The sequence below is a fragment of the Pristis pectinata genome, chromosome 2 (assembly GCF_009764475.1).
Source record: "Pristis pectinata isolate sPriPec2 chromosome 2, sPriPec2.1.pri, whole genome shotgun sequence".
NCBI lineage: Eukaryota > Metazoa > Chordata > Chondrichthyes > Rhinopristiformes > Pristidae > Pristis > Pristis pectinata.
The window spans coordinates 124839944-124851950 of NC_067406.1; the positions used below are offsets into that span (position 1 = coordinate 124839944).

Genomic DNA, 12007 nt, shown 5'->3' on the forward strand with positions numbered 1-12007 from the left:
ACAACCAAGTTTCTGTGCTGACAGTACATTATTCTAAAATTAGAAGCCACGCTAATCAGTAGCAAAGAAACCAGTACAAACAAATAATGCATATTGGGAAAATGGACTGCAGGTTAACCAGAAAGAAGCTTTGGATTTGTTGCCCTCAGTGTTGCAACTGCATGAGGCAAGTATCAGCAAGGAGAGCAGAATAGAGGTGCATATGATCAAATCAACAAAATTCCTGCTGGTTCGTGCACCTCACTGGTCACATCCAACATTCAGTATAAAATAGTTCTTGTTTGTGTGACTTAATAGGACCAGCTAGATGCTAAGGCCACTGTACGGAAGAAATGTAAGGCATATTGTTGGTGTTAGATAGATGAGCTATGAAAAAACTTAGATTGGCTGGTCTAATTTCCAAAATAAAAGACATCAGATGGGACCTTTAGAGCTGTGTAAGAAACTTAATGCAGCAGAGAATATAAACATTAAGCAATACCTTCTGATGCATCATTGCAGAAGGCCAAGAGAAGATTAATTCAAAGTTGTGAGGTCAATGGTTATGGAGACATTATTTAAAGGAGAGTTGGTTTAAGTACTTGAAAAGGAAAATTATAAAGGAATAACAGGAAATTTAGGGAAACAGAATTAGAAAACAGGCCCAGCACCATATGGCTAGTAGAGGCACAAGTGGATTGAGCTGAACAGTCTTTCCTGCTTATTTTCCATATTTTATAGTGGGACTCACAAATACAAAGCACAAAGTTTGTACTATCAACACACAAACAAACCACCAGTGCGGTATATGTGGCCAGACTTGTAGATCACAAATTAACCCTGAATGGTATAAGAACATACAGATGAATGAGATCTCTTACGCTAATGGGTCAGTCCATGTTTTCCTCTATCTCCCACTAATTTGATCGTCTGCATTGAAACCAATCTTTGTGGTCTTATGCAAACAATTCTGTCTGAAAGTTGCACAATTTTGTACATTGTTTCCCCCTCTGGTGTTATACAATTTTGCTTTACCTTTTTCCTGTTTCTTATCTGCCATCTCTCTCTTTATCAGTACTTGCTCTTTCCATTCTCTTCACCAGTGCCCGGCATCTATTTTCCCATTACTATCTCCCACTGCCAAACTAAATTAAGTTGGTGCACTCAGCAACAAAAAATAGATTGATTCCATCCTGAGTGATTGATCTCAAACTACGTTGGTACTCCATCTCACACACTTAAAAGAGGCATCACCTGCAGAAAAAAATAAGGCAAACCTTTTTCCACTGGTGTGACAGAAGCCATGCAATGATGTAACCATCGAGAAAGCTTTCATCACTTTGTATGTATTCCTAACAGAATAGAAATTTCACCTCCTCTAATTTATCTCCTGAAAAGCATGAAGACCTCTTAGAAGACAAAAATTTGGAATAATATGGCATTTTTTATGTTTCTTTTAAATGTTCCATGGCACAATGTGAATGTAGCTAATGAAATGCAGATCTAAGGACTGCAGAGTGAATAATATGACAATAATATTGGGTAGTACTGAAGGCATCAACTTCAGTGTGACCCAATGGACGTTGCACCTTTTTAAAGTTGGAAATGTGCCATTTTCGATAACTGTTGGAGAATGCCAGTGCTCTCAGGACCATTTGGGGCCTAGGAGCATCAGTATTAGGGTTAGTGATGACAGCAGTGGCTAGGGAGGAAAAAGTGGCAGTGGATATTGGATGCAGAGAAGATTCATGAGGATGTTGACTGGATTGGAGCATTTCAGTGATGAAGAGAGATTGGATAGGCTGGATTTGTTTTTCCTGGAGCGGAAGAAATCAAGGTATACAAACCTATAAGGGGGACAGATAGAGTAGATGATAAGAATCTATTCTTCCCATTGTGGGGGTATCTAGAACAGGAAGCCATTGATATAAGGTGAGAGATAGGACATTCAGAGGGCATCTGAGGAGGAATTTTTCACAGAGTGGTTAAAATCTGGAATACACTGCCTGAGGAGATGGTGGAGTCAGGTACTCTCACAACATTTAATAAGCATCAAGACAAGTACTTGAATTGCTAAGGCATATAGGGCTACATACCAAATGCGGGTAAATGGGATTAGTCTAGATGGTGGGCTGAAGGGCCTGTTTTTATGCTGTGTGACTCTATTACTCTGATCAAAAGACCCAGGAGAGGCTCAACACAGGTGAAATGTGAGTTTTATGGTGAATGCAAACTACTTAGAGTGGGGGACAGCAGGCACTTGGTCTGAATGGTTGGGCCTTGAAGGCCAGGGCTTGTGGGCCAGAGAGAAGATAATTGATTATGGTACAGTACTGGGATCGGAGCCTTGGGGAATGAGGTGTGGGTCGGACCTTAGCTTCAGGGTCAGTGTTGTGATCAGGGTTCGAGAGTATAATCACAAGTTGTGGAGTGATGGTGATTGGGAGTCCAGGGCTGATCGGCGGTTGATCAATTATCAGAAGTTTCATGATTGTGAGTTTTGGAGGGTGGGTGATGATTGTAAGTCAACATTTCATGAATGGAGTTGGAAGAGGTGATCAGATGTCTGGGTTGATCGAGGGTCAGTGTTACATGATTGAGTTAAGCAGGTGACTGGGAGTTGAGACCAAACCCGGATACAAAGAACCACAGGCAGATTTGTATGGCAGTCCCCTTCCATGTAGCTTTATTAAACCATAGTTGTTCCACGAGTGATCACTGACTGTAAAATTAATGATTGCTCCCAGAATAACATGATTCAAGTTCCTTGCAATGTTTCAATGTTGCTTTCAAAATGACAACATTGAAATTTCCTATGCTCAGTTCAAGAGTGAAACACAACCTGAGTTACTCAGCTGTATTTGCAGCACAGTGTTAAATGCGACAAAAACACTGCAGCTGCATCCAGGCTATAGTTCTAATCCAGGAAATAACACCCAATGTGTACACAGCAGACTCTCACAAACAGTAACAAACTCATTTCATGATAGCAGAACTAAGAAATTCAGTGCTAACTTTCTGGAAGTTGCTTATTTCTGAAGTGATAAAATGGTAAATTGGTATATTAGTGTCACATGAACCGAGGTACAGTGACAAACTTCATTTTGCATGCCATCCATACAGATCATTTCATCACATCAGTGTCTATCATGATTGTGACATCTGAACAGACACTAAAATGTTAGTGTACAAAGCAGTGGTGATCCCAACACTCCTGTATGCATCAGAAATTTGGACATCTGAAGGCACTTGAAAAGTTCCATCAACGCTGTCTTCGAAATATCTTAAATATCAGCTGGGAAGATAGAAGAACCAACATCAGCATGCTAAATGAAGCAAAAACAACAAGCATTGAACCAACTAACATGGAGCAGTCGTGTCGTTCGGATGAAAGACAAACGTCTGCCGAAATAAATCTTCTACTCCCAGCTTAAAGTAGGCAAACGTAAAAGAGGCGGACAACAGAAGAGATTTAAAGACGTCTTAAAAGCCAACATGAAGAAATGTAACATCGACATCAACAATTGGGAAACCAATGCCAAGGACAGGAAACTCTGGCAAACCATCATCCGAGAAGGAACAGCGACCTTCGAAGCCAACAGATGTGCAGAATTAGAGGAAAAAAGAAGAAAATGGAAAGAGAGGCAGCAAGAACCAAAGCCCGATCTGCCATCTGGAACTACCTGTGCTGAATGCGGAAGAACTCTCAGAGGCAAGATTGGACTCATAAGCCACTTGACAGCCCATAAATAGATCAACGGAATGAAGACCATCATCCTTGACCTCGAGGGACAGCCACGATGACGATATCACGATAGTACAAGGGAAAAGCAATAACAGAATGAGAATATAGTGTTACAGAAAAAGTGCAGTGCAGACAGACAATAAGGAGCAAAGCCATGACGAGGTAGATGGTGAGGTCAAAAGTCCATCTTAATGTACAAGGGGATCATTCAATAGTCTTATTACAGCAGGATAAAAATTTTCCTTGAGCCTGGTGGTACGTGCTTTCAGGTAACCTGTAACCTCTGGGTTGAATTGTAACTGTCTGGAAATTCGACTTGGTATTTCTGATCATAATTCACCTTTGTAGGCCTGAAATCATTTCTTCATGCATCTTGGAGCATTGCCTGGGCAATTAGGTCACATTGTCTTCAGGACAAATTTGTTGAGTGATCCCAGAATAATGCCAAAACCACGTGATGAAACCCTACCATTTAATCAAACTTCCAGCTGGCCCACCCCCAAGTATCCAGCTACTCCCTCCTCTCCTCAAGGCTCTGATCTCCATCTACTGGTCCATTCACCTCACTTATGATCTCCAGCCACAATGCCCCGGCTCTGATCTTCAAACACAATCCCCTCCAACCACCTCATCAAGGTTGTGGTCTCTGGTTAGATCTCTCTCCTGGCTTCAACCAGACCTTGATCGCTGCCTTTCTATCTGCACTCAAAGTGCCTGGACCCAACCACATAATTTCCTTTTGTATGCTCAGCAGTGTGCAAAGGGAAGTCTTGAACCACAATCAATGCTGAATTTTGCAAAGATGGGCCTACGACTGAAGCAGTCATCAATAGATGCACAGCTCAACACAGTAGGATCAGAACTGAGGCTGCTGGTCTAGTACCATAATTATTATCTGCAATCTCTTCATTCTGTCAATAATTTTAATCCAAATACCTAGCAGAGATTTAATTAGCAGCCCATGCATTTTGTCCTCTGATTTTACTTACTTTGATCTCAGCAGTAGGTTGACTGGTCACTGTAAATTACCCCTCAATGTAGGTAAGTGGCAATAGAATCAAATGGGAGTTGATGGGCATGCGAGAGAGAAAAAGTTGGAGAGGCTCAGGGAAATAAGGACGAGGAAATGGGACTGAGGGAGTTACTCTGTTGGGATCCGGCATAAACCTGATTGGCTGAACGGCCTCCTTCTGTGTTGTAACAAGTAAGAAAATGGGAAGTGAATTGTGCGGAGGGTATAAAAAGGATAATCAATTAATTTCATTTAGTTTTCTGGTGTTGCATTCAATTATACTCAGTTTCTTTCCTTTTGTTTTATTTTCCAATTTATTCTTCCTATCTCAAACCATTCCTTACTAAAAATTGATGACATCTTCATTTTCTATTTTCTTCCTTTCATCGCTACCTCTGCTGTCCTATCTTTTCCTATAATATTAATAACAACAACAACAGCCTCCATTCCTATAGCATATACTGATGACTTAAGACAGAATCATTGCTAATCTGGTTTGAATTCATGAAAAGAGCATTACTTTGTTAATTGTTTCAATTTTGATCTTGACTATTTGGAGAGGTAGCTGATCTCAGCTCAGGGATGGTACATTTAACAGCACAGGTTGAGAGCTGAAATTTAACCAGCGAGTCCTACTTCTAATAATTTAGTGTAGAGAAAAGGTGAGGAAGGGTAGGTAGGGGATGAGCATAAATGCAATCAGTTAGATGGGTTGAAATGTGTTAACCTTAATGCGAGAAGCCTTAAGAATAAGGGTGATGAACTTGGAGCATGGATCAGTACATGGAATTATGATGTGGTCTTTACAGAGACTTGGCTGTCACAAGGGCAGGAGTGGCTGCTTGAGGTTCCGGGGTTTAAATGTTTCAAAAAGGATAGGGAAGGGGTGGGGTGGTGGCATTGCTAATAGGAGATAATATCACAGCTGTAGGAAGGGAGGACATCTTAGAAGGATCATCTATTGAGTCAGCATGGGTGGAAGTCAGAAACAGGAAGGGAGCGATCACTCGATTGGGAGTACTCTGTCGGCCCCCAAGTAGCCATCGGGATACTGAGGAGCAGATAAGCAGGCAGATTTTGGAAAGGTGCAAAAATAACAGGGTTGTTGTCATGGGTGACTTCAACTTCCTTAATATTGATTGACGCCTCCTTCGTGCAAAAGGTTTGGATGGGGCAGAATTTGTTAGATGTGTACAAGAAGGATTCCTGACACAGTATGTAGACAGGCCAACCATGCTGGATCTGGCATTAGTCAATGAACCTGGTCAGGTTAAAGACCTCTCAGTGGGTGAGCATTTTGGGGATAGTGACTGCAACTCCCTGACCTTTAGCATAGCCGTGGACCAAGATAGGAGCAGACATTATGGGAAAGTATTTAAGTGAGGGAGGGAAAATTATGATGGTATTGTGCAAGAACTTGGGAGCATAAACTGGGAACAGATGTTCTCTAGTGAATGCACCACAGAAATGTGGGGGTTGTTTGGGGACCACTTGCATGGGGTTCTAGATAGGTTTGTCCCACTGAGACAAGGAAAGGATGGTAGGGTGAAGGAACCATGGTTACCAAGAGAGGTAGAAGGTTCCATCAAGAGGAAGAAGGAAGCATATTTAAGGTTTAGGAAGCAAAAATCAGATAGGGCTCTTGAGAATTATAAGGTAGCCAGGAAGGAGCTTAAGTAGGGACTTAGGAGAGCTAGAAGGGGACATGAGAAGGCCTTGGCAATATGTGAGGAACAAGAGGATGACTAGGGTGAGGGTAGGACCACTCGGGTATAAGGGGGGAGAAATGTGTCTGGAGGCGAAGGAGGTAGGGAAGATCCTAAATGAATATTTTGCTTCAGTGAGAGGGACTTGGATGAATGTGAAGTTAGCATAGAATAAGCAAATGTGTTGGAGCATGTCAAGATTAAGAAAGAAGCAGTGTTGGAGCTACTAAAAAGCATTAGGATAGCTAAGTCCCTGGGGTCGGACAGGATATACTTCAGGTTACTATGGGAAGCAAGGGAAGAAATTGCTGGGGTGTTAGCGATGACCTTTGAGTCCTCCCTGCCCACAGGATCGGTACAAGAGGATTGTAGGATAGCAAACATTGTTCCATTGTTCAAGAAAGTTAAAAGGGATAATCCCGAGTATTATAGACAAGTGACTCTTATATCAGTGGTGGGCAAACTATTGGAGAGTAGGGACAGAATTTATGAGCATTTGGAAAAGCATAGTCTTATTAGAGATAGTTAACATGTCTTTGTGAAGAGCAGGTCATGCCTCATGAGCTTAATAGAGTTTTATTGAGGAAGTGACAAGACAAATTGATGAAGATAGTGTGGTGGATGTGGTATGTATGGATTTTAGCAAGGTGTTTGACAAGGTTCCCCATGGAAGGCTCATTCAGAAAGTCATGAGGTATGGGATCCATGGAAAATTGACTGTATGGATTCAAAATTGGCTTGCCCACAGAAGACAGAGGGTGGTTGTAGAAGGGGAGTATTCGACCTGGAGGTCAGTGACTAGTGGTGTTCCACAGGGATCTCTGCTCTTTGTGATTTTTATAAATGATTTGGATGAGGAAATGTAAGGATGGGTTGGTAAGTTTGCAGATGACACAAAGATTGGTAGTGTAGTAGATAATGAAGAAGGTTGTTGTAAGTTGCAACAGGATTTAGACAGGACGCAGAGCTGGGAAGAGAAGTGGCAGATGGAGTTCAATCCGGAGAAGCGTGAAGTGATGCACTTTGGAAGAATGAACTTGATAGCTGAGTACATGGTTAATGGCAAGATTCCTAGCAGTGCAGAGGAACAGAGAGATCTTGGGGTCCAAGTACATAGATCCCTCAAAGTTGCCTCACAAGTGGATAGGGCAGTTAAGAAGCCGTATGGTGTGCTGGCCTTCATTAGCCGGGGGATTGAGTTCAAGAGCCGAGAGATGATGTTGCAGCTCTATAAGACTCTGGTTCGACCACACTTATTGTGTTCATTTCTGGTCACCACATTTTCGGAAGGATGTGGAAGCTTTGGAGAAGGTGCAAAGGAGATTTACAAGGATGCTACCTGGGTTGGAGAGGTCTTACATGTCTTATGAGGAGAGGTTGAGTGAGCTTGGGCTTTTCTCTTTGAAGTGATGGAGGATGAGAGGAGACATGATAGAGGTGTATAAGATCATGAGAGGCTTAGTCAGAGTGGACAGCCAACATCTTATCCCCAGGGTGGTAATGAGCAATGCTAGAGGTCCCATGTTTAAGATGTGTGGAAGAAAGTTCAGGGGAGATGTTAGAGGTAGGTTTTTTACACAGAGAGTAGTGGGTGCCTAGAATGCACTGCCAGAGGGTTGGTAGGGGCCGATACAATAGGGTCATTCAAGAGACTAATAGATAGGCACATGGATGAAAGAAAAGTGAGAGGGTTGTTGGAGGTGAAATAGAGAGGGGGATGGATTGAATAGGGATAAGGTTTAAATTGGTTGGCACAGTACTGTGCTGTACTGTTCTATGTTCTTTTTCCAGTTCATTACTTTTGGAAGCACAAATGAATAGCTGTTGTGCAAAGGAGGATTAGGTCTGGCTATGAAAGCCTCTTTTGTGAGATCTAAACTCAGACATAAATAATGACAAAGCAGTTGATGCAGTGGAGGATTCCCTACGAAAAGGATTCAAGAGGGAAATTACTCCTGAGTTTACATCCAAGTGCAATGGGTCAGTCAGACATGGAAAATACTGGGTGGGGTGGAAGGCTGGTCAGAATGCAAAACAAGTTTCCATCCAGGTAAATTTATTCAACTTCAAAAGTGGAAGGGAAAGATAAAGAAAAGAAAGAAAAATTGGCAAGCCACATCATTTCACTTGATGAGGCCCATTGGAAATCGATAAAATAGGATTGAATAGGTAATGATTTGGACATTGAAATTCTTTTAAATGAGAATAAATGGAAATAGTTTGTCACATGCCAGCTCTGTATAAGAGAATGAAAATGGTTTAGTGCATTGGATTCCATTGTGACTTGCTTCCTTGGCATTTACTACAAATGTGTGTGTCTATTTGCTGGTGTTTGGCATGCATAAATTCATCAATTAATAAAATATTCCACAAATATTAATCATGTTCTGACTCTCCATCTATTTATGTGCGTGGCAATTTTGTAGTTAGGCCAGCATGTTATATGTCTGTTTTTTCCTGTTACTGCTCTAAAGCAAACCTAAGTGCAATGCGATCAAAATAGCATGATATGTGATACTTTATTATGTACTTTAAAGAGGATTTTCTTTCCCTAGCATTGTTCAAAATGGAATCCTAATATGCTTAAATTATTTGTGACGTTTCTGAGTCACATATTATAATCCGACTGAAAGAATCCAACAAAATGCTTTCCAGTTCAATTCTACCTAATTTCACTGTCTGTGTGTGTGGGGGGAAGGGTGGGGTAAATTCTGTGCAGGGATTCATCAGGCAATCACAGAATGTCCCTTGTTTAGAAACCTGCCAACCAATTCCACACATCTTCTTTGTGCTTTATTGATACTGTTAGATAGTGAAAGGACAACAAAGTAACCTGCTGACACAGAAACACATGTATCACGTCAACAATGATTCCCACATTCCATTTCTGACAAGATCCAAATTTACTAATCTGGGATAAGATTTCTTCAGAGGTGCTTTCCTGCAGGAAAGGACACTTATAGGACAATGTAACACATATTGCCTAAATTCAGGAGAATTGCAAGCTGTGGGCAAGGCACAGCTTGGAGTTCTTTTTACCTGAAGAAATTTTAGGAAGTATTTTTAGGAGATATGATGAAACAACAATAATTAAAAAAGGGTGTATTGATGTAGATCATCTTGTAAGTGCTTAACTAAGTGTAAGTTTTTGGAACCTTTCAATGTTAGGCATAATCACAGTAAGGTGGCTGAGATGTGGGCCTCTAAAAATAGAAAGGGTGCAGTGGGCGATTGGCAGCTACTTAGTAAAACTGGAGCACAGGTTCAGCTGCAACATGACTGGATAAGATGCAGGAGATCATTGAGAAATTGGAAAATAAAGATTTTTGCTTGATTGACTCACCTTAGTCTTTTCACTTTGGCAATAAGCAGCAGTGAAAGATATATGGAATGTTTGGCAGGAGAGGACACAGACTACAGAGTTCTAATGCAGGTGAGATTAGATGAGGGTTGAAGTGGGGTGGTTGACAAAGCAGGTTTGATCCTGAGGATTTCTGGAGGAAGTGGAGAGAAAGTGATATGACATAGAAATATTATATGAACTTACATGTTACTAATAAAGAGTGGCATTCATTCTGGCAGCTACAGAAATGATATATCGGCAATTGTCAGCACCAAGGCTAACTTCTTGCTTCTGTCTGTTTCTTTCCACAGCACGGAAGAGAATTTGCTAATTCCTTCTGTTGTTGCAGCATGATTTTGCACAAGCCAACGACTTAAAAAAAATCAACCTTCCAGTCCGTCATCCTGGCCATCAAGATGTGCATAATATAATCGGTTCCTATAATATTGGAGACAATCTTGCTAATAACGGAATCGAAGCTCTCAGCAGGTCTGAGATTGATGCGATTTGGAGACTTTTTGGAAATGACTGGTCTGGTCACTACCATGACCTGTGTGTGCCTGTTTACAGCACTCAATAACTCTTACTGAGCTCCCAGCTCTTTCTTTAATCTCCGACCACACAGATCGGCACCAAAAGAAGCCAATTGTACAGAATCAAACAAATGTGCATTACAGATGCAATATCACTGTTTTAGATGTGACTGTTTTTTCTATTTTTTTTGTGATGGAGTGTTCCCAGATTGCGCCAACTTTTCAAGACTGTGACTGTGTTCTTTGCGCCCACTACTAGGTCTTTCCAGTGAAAAGCCACAGATCTACAGTAATCAGAGCTCCTCAATTCAACGACATTCTGTAGTTTATACACAGTGTTACTTGCAAATGTGTTTACTGTACTCTTTTGAAACTTCTAAATAAAATGAAATGTACTCCTTTTTTTTCCTTGCTGGAAGTGGTGGTATTAATAAGGGGATGATTTAGTAATCTGGAATATCAGTAATTCCAAGTGTTTATTTATCTATAGCCTCTTTAATTCCTAAGAATGATTAAAACCACCCACAAAGCGAAATTGAAAAACTGATTTATGATAACTCTTGAAGTCAACAGTTAATTAAAATATTTAACTGCTTTTTTGCTCCCTCCTACCAGACAAACCATTTTGAGTTACTTGCTGGGTATTTCTTCATCATGAGTAATTGATCTGGATCCCAAGAGGGACCAGCAATTTTGCTGGTAGAAAGCAGAGAAGATTGTTTTCCTTTATCTTGTACATGTAATCTAAAGATCCCTCTCTCGTGATGTCTTTTTCACTCTTATTCAGACGAAGAGGAGACTTTGAGGAATAAAGTTATCCCATCAAATCTACTTATGTAAATGATGTTTTGAGTAATTCCTGGTATGATTGGAATAAAGCCAACAGTAAGTGGGAGTGCATTTGAAAGTCATAACATAACTGATATGTTCCCTTGGATATCTAATACTCAACAGAGCCCCACAGTCCATAGTCCAGGGTTAATCACTACATTGGTACCCTAAAAGTGTAATCATGACTTTGAATGGAGTATCTACTGTTAGCCAGCTCTTTTATATTATACAAGATCACTGCTTTTTGATTTTTGGTCAGATAAACTACTTAAACTCCAACCCCTATTTTAAGCTACCAAATTTAACTTTTTTAAAATAAAAAAAAGAAAACAGGTTGAGGTGAAAATTGGGGAAAAATTGACTTTTTTTAAAAAATAAAATATGAACAAATGGATGTTGTATTTTTCTCACATTGTTGAAACAGTTTATTGTCAATAAAAAACTGTAATACATTATTATTCTATCCACACTGTAGTAGTTTATACGTGCTTAAATAGTCAGCAAAACTTTACAACATGAAATAAATATAATGCAACATGGCAATCATCTGGGTTAATTCAACAAGCAGTACAGAATAATGATGCAATTGTTTACAATCATGGATTTAAAGTGCTATTCATTAAAAGTTCAGTGAATGCCTATTTTGTCTCTGTAATAATGTCAGTCTAATGCTGGAATAATTTTGTTAATTGCAGTGTGGCATGCAAAAGACTGTTGGTGCTTTTGCTCCTTAGTAGTGTTGATAACTGCAAACATGCAATTCTTCCTCCGTGGGCCATAGTTCATACTATAAGCAACTTAATGTTCCAGGAAATGACAAGAAAGAAAAATCTAATCTATGATTTTGCCAGCAGTTTA

General features: G+C 40.4%; 1 protein-coding gene across 1 annotated transcript in view; it reads left to right on the forward strand.

Annotated features, from left to right (window-relative positions):
- pcdh10a (protocadherin 10a) overlaps positions 1-11693 on the forward strand; it is a 58125-nt gene extending 46432 nt beyond the window's left edge. Inside the window, 1 exon segment of the mRNA XM_052010376.1 lies at positions 10097-11693. Within this exon segment, the coding sequence (XP_051866336.1) occupies positions 10097-10116 (20 nt within the window). The 3' untranslated portion in view covers positions 10117-11693.
- Positions 11694-12007: the final 314 nt, after the last annotated feature.